This window comes from Centropristis striata, chromosome 3, assembly GCF_030273125.1.
Source record: "Centropristis striata isolate RG_2023a ecotype Rhode Island chromosome 3, C.striata_1.0, whole genome shotgun sequence".
Taxonomy (NCBI): domain Eukaryota; kingdom Metazoa; phylum Chordata; class Actinopteri; order Perciformes; family Serranidae; genus Centropristis; species Centropristis striata.
Window position 1 is genome coordinate 8183411 of NC_081519.1, and position 15264 is coordinate 8198674.

The 15264-nt window shown below is 39.8% G+C and overlaps 1 protein-coding gene across 2 annotated transcripts in view; it reads left to right on the forward strand.

Annotated features, from left to right (window-relative positions):
• The window catches only part of srgap3 (SLIT-ROBO Rho GTPase activating protein 3), a 78521-nt gene that overhangs the window by 46524 nt on the left and 16733 nt on the right, over positions 1 to 15264 (forward strand). For both annotated transcript variants that reach the window (XM_059328467.1, XM_059328468.1), the window contains exons 5-10: positions 5119 to 5304; positions 7735 to 7863; positions 11239 to 11460; positions 12035 to 12136; positions 12898 to 13095; positions 13364 to 13448. In XM_059328467.1, coding sequence (XP_059184450.1) covers positions 5119 to 5304; positions 7735 to 7863; positions 11239 to 11460; positions 12035 to 12136; positions 12898 to 13095; positions 13364 to 13448 — 922 coding nt within the window. The remainder of the gene's footprint in view (positions 1 to 5118; positions 5305 to 7734; positions 7864 to 11238; positions 11461 to 12034; positions 12137 to 12897; positions 13096 to 13363; positions 13449 to 15264) is intronic.

Below are 15264 nucleotides of genomic sequence, written 5' to 3' on the forward strand. Positions count from 1 at the left end.
TTCCCCCCTACAAACTAATTTTATACAAAGTTTTTCATTTTCCATGGTTTTCTTGATAATGATTTTGGTTATTATCAAGAAAACCATGAAAAATGTCTAGATATCAGCTCTTAAATTAAACTCTTATGAGCTATTTTTGTTGTTATCATTATATTTATCCAAACAAATGTATCTTTAGTTGTAACAGGCATTAAGATGAACAAGAAATTGAAGCAAACAATGGTGGTCTAATAATTCTTTCCATGACTGTATTTGTTCAACCCCTCTGTATCTGAGGGCCATGCTGCTAATAAAACTGAGGTACCCTCTCTTCTCATGCTCTATTTGGCCTCAGTTGCAGTCTGGCTGAATATTAAAAAAAAACATGTTGATGTGTTAGCTTGTTATTTGTGAGGGAATGATTGTGGAAACTGTGTGCACCTTCACTGCTAGGGTGAAAAATTGAGTGTTGCAAAAACACAATTATCACTTCCTTTGAAAGAGGAAGAAAATGTAAATTGTCACACTTAGTAATCACTTTCACTTTATTACTCTTCGCTATCCACTGCAATGTGTCACCTTCATTAAAAAAAATCTGATATGAGCTTTTTGTTTATTAATGTCAGTAAACGGTCTTGTGCAAGTGCAATTATCAGTAAACTCTATATACTGTGTGTACATGTATATAGCTGTAAAGCTGGTGCTAAAAACTCTTTAAATTAAACTTACAATTCTTGAAAATTGCTCGAAATGACTTTGAAAAAGATGTGGGACCCCTAATTTAAGACTGTTTGCTCAAGGACCTGAGGACAAATACTGGCCTTTGTAAGTTGCCCAAAAACTGACATACAAAAAAGTTTGGTCCATTTTTCAACTCGAGCAAAAGTACTTCTGATATGATCTTATCCACTAAGGCAGAATCCAAAATCAATAAATCTCTGTTTTTGTTTTCTTTCTGAGTGAGATTTAACTATTTTTTTTCTTTGTGAGGGGAGAGGGAGACACACCTCACTCCTGGGTGCTCTTTCCTTGTTATTTATTGTACTCATAATGCTGCCATCATGAAGCTCTTTGGGACCAACTGTAATTAACGACAAATGAAGCTGACTTGGCATTATTTATATGAAAGCGTTTTCCCGGCTGCCATCGTAAACCCTGACAAAGTTTGACAATGCACAGGCAGGCATCAAGGTTATTTCACCACTGACCCTCGGGCAGCAGTAACGCTGTCTGTCGGAGGAGAAAAAGGATTGTTTTTCATGACTGCACCCTTGTTAGAATTTGATTGTACAGAAATAACTGAATCAATAGCGTGGCCACATGGTGGTTGCCTTGTGGTATTTTCTAACAGTTTTCACTGGCTGCCAACAAAACAAATTTCACTGAAAGAAAACTGTGAAATCCCATTTGGATCAGTGGCTGCTCAGTGAGAGGTAGGACTGGAGCTATTGTTTAAAGTCTGATGCTGCAGCAGGAGCATCACAGCGGGTAAAGATCCTGCTGCCGTTGTTGTGGCGTGTCATTAACACCAAACCTGAAAAAATAAGAGCAAAAGTCAGAACCTATATGAAGACCCAGTCACTTCCTTCTCTCAGCAACATATCTTTGTGAATTTCAGTTTTCTTAGCCTGAACCTGTTTTAATTTCCTGCCGCGCTGACTTAATATCCCCACTGGGATCAATAAAGCTTATCTTATCTGTGTGATCCACCACCTTGTGTCTGGTGTCTGCTCTTCAGTCTCATACATGCTTTTTCTTTGTTAACAACAAAACTGACAATCTCTCTCGCAGGCCAGAGTGCTGCTTCCATTCATTCATTCATTCATTTACTCTTTTCTAGTTCATTCATTGTTTTCTCAGCAGTAATTAAGTGCTTAAAAATAGATATCAACATATTTTAGCTGAAAACTCTGTGCGTGATTGCTCTATTTTAACCTTCTTTAAAAATATCCATCCACTGTTGATTTTTTAATACCCAATCAAGTTGCCCTTGCAATCTAGAGTCCGACCAATGTGATGTTTTAAACAGTAAAAATTTTAGAGGGTTTAAATTCACAGACTACAAACATGTTGACTGATATAGTGAACCTTTGATTCAGGATGGAAATAGACCTTTTCTATGTGGTTGTGCACTAACACCATCATGCAAAGGTCCTCAGGCTTTTATAAAACAAATAACTTATAGAATATGTACCATTATCATACATTATACAGACAGGGTCTTACATTGTATGTAAAGGATGTCAACTTGAGATGCACCTGTAATCAACACACAAAAACAAACAAACAAAAAAATCTGCACTCACTACTGAAAAACACTTAGGTCAATGAAGACTGTGTGACTCAATGAAGTACATGTGCATCTCAATGAATTAGAATATCATAGAAAAGTTTATTTATGTCAGTAATTCAATTCAAAAATTGGAAATAACACATTATATGATTATATGATATACACATATATATATTTTTTAAATTTCTTATAATTATAACGGTTATTGCTTACATTTAATGAACACCTAAAATTCAGTGTCTCAAAAAAAAAAAAAAATATTACTAAAGACCAATATTAAAAGGTGTTGTTTAATATGGAAAAGTTGGCCTCTAAAAATATGTCCATCTACATGCACTCAATACTTGGTTGGGGCTATTTGACTTAAACTACTGGAAATGGACATATCCATGATATTCTAATTCATTGAGATGTACCTGTACATGCCACTTATTCTTGCTTATTCTTGTGTTGTTTCTCGACTTCATCCTTGCTTGAGTTGTATGATATCTCAAATGTACGTCGCTTTGGATAAAAGTGTCTGCTAAATGACATTGTAGTAGCTGGAGAGGAGAATATCTTAAAGGGAGATAACAGGTGCACAAAGGTCCCCAGCAGGATGTTAAGGTTAGTCAGGGGCTTGAATCCCTTGAATATTTAGATTCTAAAAAAAGCCTTGCATTCATTATGAAAAACTCCAGCCATTCCCTCGCTGTTGGGTTTCTTTCCCCAGCTCAGAGACTGCAGGAGTTAAATAGCCCTTGGCTGTCGTCAGAGGACTCAACTATACACACACCTCCTGTGGACACAGCTGAAGCTCAGTCTTCCTGCAAATTAGTTTGTGTCTTTAGCTGCAGGTCCTGTAGTCAGATGGTTCAAAGTTGGCTGGAAATGTTGCACGTTTTGAGAGAAATTTTGAAAGGAAACGTTTTGACAGCCTGGGGAGGAACAGAGACTTAGCCTAGTTTCTATCTTGGTGGAGTAGCAACATCTATGTCAAGCTTTGTCACTCTGAGAATAGACTAGTGGCTTTTATTCCATCTATTTATTTTACTTTCAGGTGTTTGCCTCGCAGCTTTTTGTCACTCTGTTGTTCTTGCACTGCCTAGAGAGGAGTACTATTTATTCACACAGCACGCAGATGGGAATAAATAGATCCTCTTCTAGTGGCAGAACTGCTAAATGTCACTATCGTAGGGTTGGAGGTCAGTAGAAGATTATAGCTGGAGTGACCCGACAGCAAACGTGATTTTGATGAGTCGTTCTTGTAGAGATAAAAGGAACCCCGTTGCTTAAGTTCTGCACCAAGACAGCATTACTTACTTGATCACAGGAAACAAATAAATGACTGTTTATGTTGACTGTCCAACATCCTGAGGTGTTCATTGAAAATTCTGAGTGCCCGAGACGTTTGAAGACGCGGGTCACATCTGGACGTCCCTTTACGAGGCTTAAAAACTGCCTTTCAAGACGAGAGGCGCTCTCAATGAGCATCTGGGACGACTTAAAGATGCTTCTGTCTTGTCTAACGAGGGTTTTCTGTCACTACATTCTTGTCATCGCCTTGTTGGAGTGGGACGTGGGGTGTCTGAGTGTCAAAAGTTTGAGTGTCTAAGTAAAGATCAAAGCGAAGAGGTAACTGCAGAGAAGAGAGAAAACAATGCCGTCACTCTGCTGCACAAAAGAGCTGTAAATGAAAAGTCTGGGATGATGGAGTTGCTGTAGAAATGATGTAGAGGCCAAGAGAGCCACAGTGAAGAAAGGATGAGGGGGTGAGTTGAAGACTTGACAGCCAAGGGTAAACCACACACACACACACACAACCCTGGGCCCCTGGATTCACTTAAAATATTCCACATGTAGCGACATCTGTGTTACCGCTGCATCGACGCCCAGATTGATCCACCAGCCCGCCATGAAAAAGCTCAAACCAAAGCAGATTTGGGAAGAAAATGACATGAGGACCTTGAAAAATGTGATCTTTCAGTTTTATGCCATTATTGTTGGTTGCATCTTGGAGGGAAAATGGCAGTATCAACACAGAAGTAATGTTATTGTATGTCAATGTACAGGTGTGGGTGGTTGTGTGTGAACATGTTTATGAGCACAACAGCACAACATGTCTTTGTGGTTTGCATTTCCCCCACTTCTGGCCTAGAAAGAAGCTTGTTAAAGCATCTATATCACCTCACTGGGCTGGCTGACTAATGAGGCCTTTCTACTGATGTTTCAGACATCCCTGCAGAAAGCACAAGTCTACCATTCATTATTTCATACAGGACTACAACAATTGTCATTATTGATTAATCAGCCGATAATATTCTTTATTAATCATCTCGTTTATAAAATTTTGTGATGGTGAATGTTAAATGTTGGACCAACTGCCCTAAACCCAAAGATAATGTATGTACTTTCATAAAGAAAAGCAGAAATACTTCACATCTGCAAAGCTGAAACCAGAGAATAATTGCAATTTTGGTTGAAAAATTACTTAAACCATTGAAAACACAACAGGAAATCATGTCTGGCATTGCATACATTTGGTTTTTGCACCTTATTGATAGTTATTATTTATGTTTTATTTAATTTGCAGTCTATATATTTGCAGGCTTTCCCACTTTGTTTTGCAACTGGATAAATAAAGTTTGGTTATCATAAATTATTTATTAGTCATTTTCTTTTAATTGACTAAGTAGTTAATCACCCTATTGTTGCAGCTTTAATTGTATATAATGCACTGATGTAAAACCTCTGTGAAGCATCTTTAGGCAGTTATAGTTCAGCCTATAGTAATATATGTAAAATGTGATTATAATAAGTCTCATTAATGATCCATCTGCTAAATATCTGCCACGCTCCTCCTGCAGGTGATGAAAACATACCACATGTACCACACTGAGAGCATCAGTGCAGAGAGCAAGCTGAAAGACGCTGAGAAGCAGGAGGAGAAGCAATTCAGCAAGTCTGGAGATCTCAACGTTAACCTCCTGCGCCACGAGGACCGCCAACCGAGACGCAGCTTCGTCAGGAAAATTGAGAAGATGAAAGAGAAGGTGAGTAGGAAAGCTGGATATATAATTGTGTTTCTCTACGTTTATTAGTAGCGCCATGTAGCTTCAGACTTCTTGCTTAAAGTCCCAAACCAGTTGGGTCTTTAGGATAGCCTAGGCATTTCAAGTTGTGTTTTTAGAATAATAATGCAGTTAATTACTGAGTGAGACACCCACAGAGACTTTCAACTCTACTGAGCTTTATAGCCTCTTTTAGCTCATTGTTTGGTTTTTGGGTTTTGAAATTATAATGGCCACCTTGTCAGACATTGGACTCCAACTGAATGATAACTTGGCTCCACGTCTGCTGGAAGTTTGTTTAAAAATTAATTTCAATGTAAAGGATGATAATATGTAAGTGTCATTTTCACAGTTATTGCAGGTTAAGAAGCTTTCCCTCAAAGTTGAATGAGGATGTTTGAAGAGTTTACTTCTGTAGTTGGAGAACCAGCTCTTTTTGTTGGGTTCACTTGGAGAGAGTAAAGCAGACAGGCAGCAATATAATGTCAGAAAGTCTCGGGAGAAAACTTTAGGTCTGCAGCCAGATCTGCACTGAGAAAACAGCAGCACTCCCAGCCAAAAATCCAACTCTCTTTCCATCTTATGCAGATTTCTACTTTGTGTAAAGTCGTCTCAGCCAGCAGCGTAGGGTTGGTGGTCTCTGGAGCTCAATGTACTTCAGATGCACCAGTGCATTTTTTATTCTGGATCTTCTTCTGGAATTTCTTCATGCAAATGAAACTCCCATTATCTCTCAGGTGCAGGAAATCAAAAGACTGTCAGGACAGCAGCATCTCTCCCACCTCAGGCTGCTATCCTCAGAGATGCTGCTGAGCTTGGGAACCGTGCACTATTTATAACGCAGCGTGGCAATGAATAGTTTTCTGTGCTTCCTGTTTCGAAGCTTTTGTCCCATTATTCTGCCTGCAAACAGGTTGGAGGAAGAAGAGGAAGACATGAAAGTTAATCTCATTTCCTCTAACCCATTGCTGAAATTTGCATCATAATGGCTTTTTGAAATTGGAAGTAAAATATCTGAAATGTACAAACAAACTATTTGAATAATGGGCAAAATGTTTCTGCTTCAGAATTGTGATGCTTTTGTTGTATTTCAAACAGCAGTAATGCTTTTCTGAGTTGTGTCTGAAGCACTGAGTTACTGAAGTGAAACTACTTTGTGAATACTGTCAAGCATGAGTTTGCAAAATCAATGTGTCTGTTTTGTTCCACTATTAATGTCAAAATGCGGTTATTTTGTTCATTTTTGTTAGTGTTCAGTAGACTTCCTTGTATTTGTCTAAATTCACACTGAAGATACAGGCCTACAATGTAAGTTAAACTTGTATGATTGAACACAAAAAGGTATTTAAACAGCTAGTATGGAGGAGGAGGCTAACATGGTATGTGTAAAAACAACAACAACAAAAAACAAGGCATTTTAAAGGCATAGTTTAACATTTTGGGAACTACACTTTTTCTCTATCTTGCTGGAGCCTCGATTAAAAAAAAAAAAAGAAAGAAAAAAAAGACAAAAAAACCCTTAAACTTCTGTATCATAGTTATATAGCTTAGCTTAGCATAAAGACTAGAACAGGCCACTTAAGTCAAAATAAAAAAAAAACATATGAAAAAATGTCTAGGAAATAAAAAAGTTGAAAGAAATTCTGAAATAGATAAATGAGGCACTTAATATAAATAAGTGTAAATATAAGTATTTAAATGAGTCAATATAGTCAAATAAATACTATAATATTAAATGGCATTACAAAGGAAACCGCTAGCAGCTAGCGACTCCATTTGTTGTTTTTACACTCTGGTTTTTGGACAGATTAAACTAATGATATATACATGTTTATTTATGAACAGATGCTAGTAGTCAGATTTATTACCTTTAGACAGACCCATGCTTCCTGCTGCCCCCTGTATCTAGTCTTTATGCTAAGCTAAGCTAGCCGGCTGCTGGCCCCCGCTTCATATTTACCGTACAGATTCAATCTTCTGAAGGTGAAAAAGTGTAATCCCCAAAACGTCAAACTCTTCCTCTAATGCTACATTTCACTAAGCTGTTGAACCCTTCAAACATATACACATACATGTAGCATAAACACATTTTAAATGTACATAACTGGCCGAAGTCAGAGCCTGTCTAAGTGCTTCTTTGTGAGTGTCCACACTCTGCAGCCTCTGGTACTTAAGTGTTTAGAGACAGAATAATGACTCACTACAAGCCTGGCTGTGGCACTTAACACGTTACTGTCTAGAGGCAGCTTCTCTACAGCCTGTTTCTCTAAACTTTTCCCTGCCATCTCTACCTGTCTGATGGTCCCAAAGCTGCGGCTGCCTGAGCACACACTTAAACCCTCCCCACTGCTTGATTTTCCCTGCACTGATGGTTTTTCTCCTCATCTGCTCTGTCTCTTCTCTCCTCCCCAGAGGCAAGCCAAGTACTCAGAGAATAAGCTGAAATGCACAAAAGCCCGGAATGACTATTTGTTGAACCTGGCAGCAACAAATGCAGTTGTGGCAAAATATTACATCCATGACGTCTCTGATATGATTGATGTAAGTATGCGCTAGGCACATGTGTTTGTTTACATCTCTCAGCTGGGATTTCTGATGTTGATTTAACTCTGCAGCACTGTCGCTTTTCTCACCATCTGTTCCCGAGTCTCATTCACTCTCAGGCTGTTTGCTGTTTGTTTTCAAGCTGCTCTGTTGGCCCCAATGAATGTATTTACTGTCTTTTTTTTTCATTATTAATTTCTGCACAACAAACTTAACACTGATACGCCGGCGAGTGTTGACATGAATATTAGTTCTGCAATCTGCACAATCACGCAGCTTAAAAAGGATATTTTTGACTGACTGTTACAAGGGACTTTATCAGTGTTGACTCCTCTGTCTCGTCCTCGTTCATTTGTTTTCAGTAATGCTGCTTTTGGGAGCTTTTCTGGGACAAACACAGCATGTCCTTGTGATTGTCTGCCATTAAATGTCACTCACACTATTGTCTGTCCCTCTGTGTCCTTTCAAGGGTCATGGAAGCAGCACACTGACACTTTAATATTCCCTTCATTATCCCAGAAAACCTGCATTTAACACTTAAATATGACATCACTTTTATTCAAATTATGACCCAACAGCACTGCTGGAAAGACTGATTACCAGTGGTTAAAAGGATGACTTTGTTTAGGAAACCACTAATGACTGGAAGTCAGTCCGAGTCAGCTGGTGAGCAGAGCTGTGTTTATGCAGTCATGAATGCGGTTAATGTGGTTGGCACTGGGCTCTCTGCCCCGGGTGACCTGCCACCAGTCACCCTGCAGACAGACGGATGAACATTAAGAAGAAGGAGCCTTTATTGAGCATTTTAGACAAAAACATGCAAAACATCTTTCTCTTCGGGGAGGCGAGACTTTCTGGTCTGCTTTCTAATCTCATTGTCATTTAACATTTTATTATTTTTCCACCATTATGCAATAGAAAGAGGCATCCACTACTAAAGATGTAGCATGCTTTTTGTATTTTTCATTGTTGCATACTACATTCAATCATTTTTGTTTGTCATGCTTGACTGTTGATGAGTAAAAATTAAATTAATTAAATTAAACACTTAAATATTAAGATTAATCCTTCTATCACCTACTTTAACCTGTCAGCCCTTCAATGTGCCTGTTTTGCCTTCTTCTCTCTGTGCTAATGACCTGGTTGTCACATTTGCTTGAGGCCAAACCACCATACGGCACTTCATTAGTCATAGTGTTAGATGCACATTTTCCAGGTCAGCCATGATTGGATTTTAGTGATATTTCTATAATATAATGAACATTACATTATTTAAAACAATTGCAGTTGAAATAGCATGAATAGCATGATGTGTTGGTGGTAGCAGCTGGACAAACTGAGAGCCCGATTCATGGCTATCCCTGCCTCTTTGATGGATCCAGTGTCTTGAAACTGAAAGGTCCATGTCGTCCCCAATCCTGCTGAGCTGCAGGGAATCGGATTGTGAGCTTGACTGGTTTGGCTGCTATAAGCGGGGCAGAGGAGGAAGAAAGGTCCATTTGTCATGTCAGAGTAACTGCACACCACACATCAAACTAGACGCTCACGCAGCAAGAAGTCAGCTTTGTCAGTCAGCATCAGTGACTTTAAACTGCGGACGTGTAATTCTGAACAACATGTGGAGTTTATTCTACGCTGCAGACAACTGATGAATGCTGAGAGCACTGAGGTTGGTCAGTGGTGTAGCCATGATAAAATAGTACATCGAAGACTAGCTTATTAATATAGTTAAGTTTAAACATCTCCATAGAGGCATTTATTTATTGAAGCATCAATTAGTGAGCTGTACCATTCAGCAGGGAAAAAAAGGTTTTGGATACATCTTTTTACATAATTTGTTGTAATACATATGGCATAAATTTTGGCAAGGGATTTTTTTTTTTCAATTCGCTTCTATAATAAACTGTGCGGCCAAAATAAAGACACATACACCATTAAGGACATAAATGGCCCCATTGAATTCCATTAAAATTTTTGATCATGCCTTCTATTGTAGCAGGCTTTCAATTGAAAGCCATGGCTTCAAACATTTTCCACCAGCTTGAGGGGTCAATATTTAAACAAATCGGGATTTATAGGGCTCCATGGAAGTGGAAAATATTAATATAATTTGAGTAGACATTAATCAAAAAACAAATTGCAGCATGTAAATGTGAGCATGAACATGTGAGGTAAACATACACATATTTTAAATAAAATGTGTGAGTGAAATATTGAATAAATTTGAAATATTTGCAGATATGTATTTACACTTTTCACCTACAGTATGTTTTAACAGCTCTTATTTCAAATTTGGCAATAAAAAAACCTAAAGGTGGTCAAAAGTATTTGGATTAAAGAGTGTATCTAATCTTGCTTTCCTGATCATCTGCTTCCTGCAGACTGCTGCTGCAGATATGAATGTGTTCTCCTTCCGTTTGTAAAACCCCCCCACTAATTTGCTCCCTTTAGTCATTAGTCTATTGAGCCACTTTGACTGAATGGTGCAATGAGGCTTGTGCATCAAAGTAGAAACACTACTTCCTCAGTGTTAAAGAGTGTTAAAGTGTGTTTACTTAGTGATTCACAGAGCTGTCAGCTGCCTCAAGCTCCCTCTAAACCTCCTCACTACCATCCTCTGCCTAATTAGGTTACTTCATCCAGCTCGGGATGATAAGACTCTGTAATTATCCCTGGTGTCCTACTGTGCTAGCTCCTGTAATTCTGTGAACTCTACTTCTATTTTTGAAAGGTAACCCGTAGCAGGATGTAATTTGGGATTTAGTCCATTAAATAGGTCTCAACATGATGGAAAGAGCTCTAACTGACTAACAGAGTTTAAAACTGTGACATTCTTCTACATTCCCTGATAAAAATATATTTATATGTCAAATAAAAAAGAAACTTAACACCATAAGTGAAAGTCTAACTTCCAGTGGTATAACTTCCCAAGTTGCTGCAGTGGTGTTACATTACATTACATGTCATTTAGCAGACGCTTTTGTCCAAAGCGACTTACAATAAGTGCATTCAACCTGATGGTACTAGACATAGACCATAGGAATCAAGTAAGTACAGAACTTTAAGAGCTAACTGTCATTGCTAAAGGAGTGCTATATGTTAAAGGATAAGCAAAAAACAATAAGCAACTTAAAGCAAAAACTACTACCAGAAACCAGGGGCCAGGTTAGATCCACAAGATGAAATGCACTGATGTAGAGGTGTACTCCAGGGTGTGGTCAGTATATCATGACATCACCGTCCACAACAGAGCAGTCAGCGGTGAAACAGACTTTAACTACTGTTCACCATGGTGTTCATTTAATCTGCTATTTCAGGGTTTTTTTGCAGTTCCATCTACTACCACATTTACAGAGTGTTTCCTCTCCGCAGTGCTGTGACCTGGGCTACCATGCTAGCTTGGCGCGCACCCTCAGGACCTACTTATCTGCCGAGTACAACTTGGAGACATCACGCCACGAGGGACTGGATATCATAGAGAATGCGGTGGACAACCTGGATTCCCGCAGTGACAAGCACAAGATCATGGATATGCATAACCAGGTGTTCTGCCCTCCAATGCGCTTTGAGTACCTGCCACACATGGGAGATGAGGTGAGATAAGAAAATCTGTCGGTGTCAGCATGTGTGTCCTTTGTATATCTCAAGAAGCACTTACACTTGGTGGGTGTATTGGTGGTGACCCAAGTGAGCGCAGTGGTGAATATGGAGAAATTTGGCCAAAGGGCGGCGCTAAAACAATGAACTTTACATTGTGGCAAGTCACTTTTACTTTTACTGAGTAAGTCTCACAAACAAAATCCTTTTGAATTGTGTCCAAATCAGTTTTCAACCTACAAACTTTGAGCAATCGTCACCAAATTTGGGCCAAAACATCTCTGGACCAAGCTGTAAAAAGTTGCTTTTTCAGATTTATGGTGTTCCATACAGTTTCGCTGTAGCTGACCCTCGAGGTTTGCTGAAATGCTGTGGGCCTTGAACGCTTTGTGCTACTGCAATAACATTATATGGACATGTGTAAATATGATGAGTGACCATGAAAAATTAGATGCAATTTGGCTGATAGATGGTGGTGTAGCATTATCATCTAACTATCAAGGAACAAACTCAATTTAAACTTAAGATGGATGTATTTTGTCTGTTTTAACCCATCTGTCTGCCTCCTCAGGTGTGCCAGGTGAGTGCCCAGCAGCCCGTCCAGACTGAACTCCTGATGCGCTACCACCAACTGCAGTCTCGCCTAGCTACACTAAAGATTGAGAATGAGGAGGTGAGGATTTATGATGGCCCTGTGTCCGTCCTGCGGCCCCCTCCACCACCACCACCTTCAGCCCCAACCCCCCAAAAACAGAAAACCCTGTCTCATTTCCCCCAGAGCCAAGTAGGAGGGCCACATCACCATCTGTTCTCATTGCAATTGCTCTCCAATGACCCTTGCTCTGCGGGAGGCGGGGAATATATTAAGATTGTTGCAGTGCCAGTGTTATGTTTTCTATGAAGTTCTATTGGAAATTGTCTACTTTGTGATGAAGAGAGAACTTTCTCATTAAGAGCCGCAGACACAAAGGTGCAAATGGAGGTTATAATAACCGGGGCCTGTTAGACTCTCCTGTGCCAATGGCTCTGTCTTTTCCCTGTCTCCCCATGTCGTGTGCTCTGGTGGATAATGGACGAGCCCATTACTGAAAATGAGCTTTATCAATCTCAGCCCTAAACAAAAAGCCTCCTTCAGTAATTTCACAGGCAATTTGTATCTTTGCCAGGCGCTCTTCATTTTCATGTCTCAGTCTGATGTATGCCTGACATTTGGATGCTGCTTGATGTCATTTCAGTGTAATTCAAGGTCATTTATTGTTCAGGGGTCAATTTGTCTTTAATATAAAAATGTTCGTGCTGTAAATCACTCAATCTTGCCCTTGAAATTGTCACCATCTACATTGGTTGCCACGAAAAGGAAAAAAGTGCAAAACTGAGTAAGATGTGATGCTTCATTTGTCTTCTTTCCTTTTTATTTCCCCCCCATATGTGCAGGTGAGAAAGACCTTGGATGCCACCATGCAAACGCTGCAGGACATGCTGACAGTAGAGGACTTTGACGTGTCGGACGCCTTCCAACACAGCCGCTCCACTGAATCCATTAAGTCCGTGGCCTCCGAGTCCTACATGAGCAAGCTGAATGTGGCCAAGAGGAGGGCGAACCAACAGGAGACCGAAATGTTCTACTTTTCGGTGAGTTTGTGTCAATTTTGATCCATCTAAACTGTTAATGGCTGCCGGCCTGCTGTGAACTCCAGCTTTACTCTGCTTTTTTCAAAATCAAGCCATCAGTCATCATTTCCACATGCCCTGAAAATAGAAATTAAATTAAAAGTAGAACAGATTGAATTTATGCTGATTTGAGCGACACTGAAGTGTTTGACTGGGCTCTTGTTACAGTGGATTAGTGCTGCTGCTGCTGCTGCTGCTCACTCATTGTTGCCTTCATCTCTCCGTGTAGAAATTCAAGGAGTACCTGAATGGCAGTAACCTCATCATTAAGCTGCAGGCCAAGCATGACTTACTGAAGCAGACACTCGGAGAAGGTAAGAAGTCTTTTCTTTTCGTCTGCCTTCATCTATGACCCGCAGAATCCCACCACAGCTCTGTAAAATCACTACCCTCTGGGTTATAATGGAGGTCTTATCTAATAGGAAGCAGGGAATGAGGTATAGGAGGCTACAAAGACAATCGTTTTTTTAAGGGAAGGAGAAAAGAAAGACATTCAAATGGAAAAATATCACACCAAAAGCAGACCACATCTTCTTTGAAGCTTCCATTCACTATTCTACTTATCTCCACTGGTTAAAGTATTATCCAGTTAGTCACTATATGGTGAAGCCGCAGGGAGGGTTTCCATTTCCAGGCTGTGAGAGAAAGACTTCCCTCAGCCCCTCCCCTCCCCAGGGATCCCCTTGTCACCTCAGCCGTGAACAGTTTACGCCCAATCAATCAGCAGGACCAGACCCGGGCCCGTTTCTGCAGCTGCTCCTGCATCAGGGGTTCAACTTATAGAAAAGGGCATCAGGGACACACAGCTGAGGCCTTGCACACATGAATATTTCCACACTTCAAGTCTTTACTTAATCATTTAGTATGTTCTGTTGAGTTTCAGGACCCCCAAAAAGTCCCTGTGATTCCCTCTGTGGCAAACTACCAACATCATGCTTTTGCACTCATAAACACTCACATTATAGTTCATATCAGTATCTGGACAGATCTGTTCCTATGTCCACGGCGGAGCAGCTGAGAGTGTTTGAACGCGACATATGGCGTCTCCAGGTACCACCCATGTTTAATTATTCAGCTGATCAATCAGGGTTGCGTCGTGCTCATTAGCTTGTTCAAAATAGTGTGTTTGTGTACGTGCGTGGTTGTTTGAGAGCATGACAGAGGGAACAAGATGAGACTGGCGAGTGCCACATGGCGTTTACATCTTGCTGCATGTATTAATAAAAACATAATGCCGAGCACTGGCACCAGACAAGATGGTGCTAGGATATCTGCCAGCCCCTGTTTCCCAGATAAGGAGTCACCAATTCCCTTGTTCAGTGAATTAGATTAGTATTTCTCTCCTTTTATGTTTATTTAATGCATGTCTCTCTATCATCGAGGCACTTTCTTTGTTATGAAATTAGGGGGAAATCATGGTGGAGTTTTTGCTTGAGAAGATGTGTAATTTTGAGGTTGGTTGGTCAGAGGTAGACAGAGGCTATCACTCAGAGGAATGGTGTCTGGGAAATGTGCTGTTGTTTCTTCACATGAATGCTCCAGAGGCTCTGCCCCATCTGCCACAATGATGTGTTGAGAAATGGGTTAGCCTTTGCTCTTGCTGTCCATTGTTAGATGGAGTAAAGGAATAATGTTGGAATGCTTTTGGGTTTTTTTGTACATGAACTGCCTCCCAGTTGATAATTCAGTCAGTGGCAGACAAAAAACACACTCCTACCCTTCATATTGAAGGCTTGGTCCTCTGTGAATTAACCGACCGTATGTGTTATCAGTAAAAGCATAAACTTTAATGTAGGGCTGGGCAATTATTCAAATGTTATTTTAATTATGATTTTGGCTTCCATCCATTATGAAAACAAGGCAGTTGGGGCAAAACAATTATTTGTTTTAATAATGCTCTGGTTTTGTCTTGAATGCTGCACACCCTGCCTTTGCAGCAGTGTGTTTTACCAGTCTGAAATATGCTAAATGTAGTTATCAATATGTTGAATATATGTTTAGAATTCTTAAGTAGACTATAGCAGTGCTCTACAGCATATTTGATCTAATTGATGTTGGGCCTTTAATGTTTATTTATTATTTTTATATATTCATTGTTTTGAGGAGTGTTCAGTTGGGGGAGTTCACTAC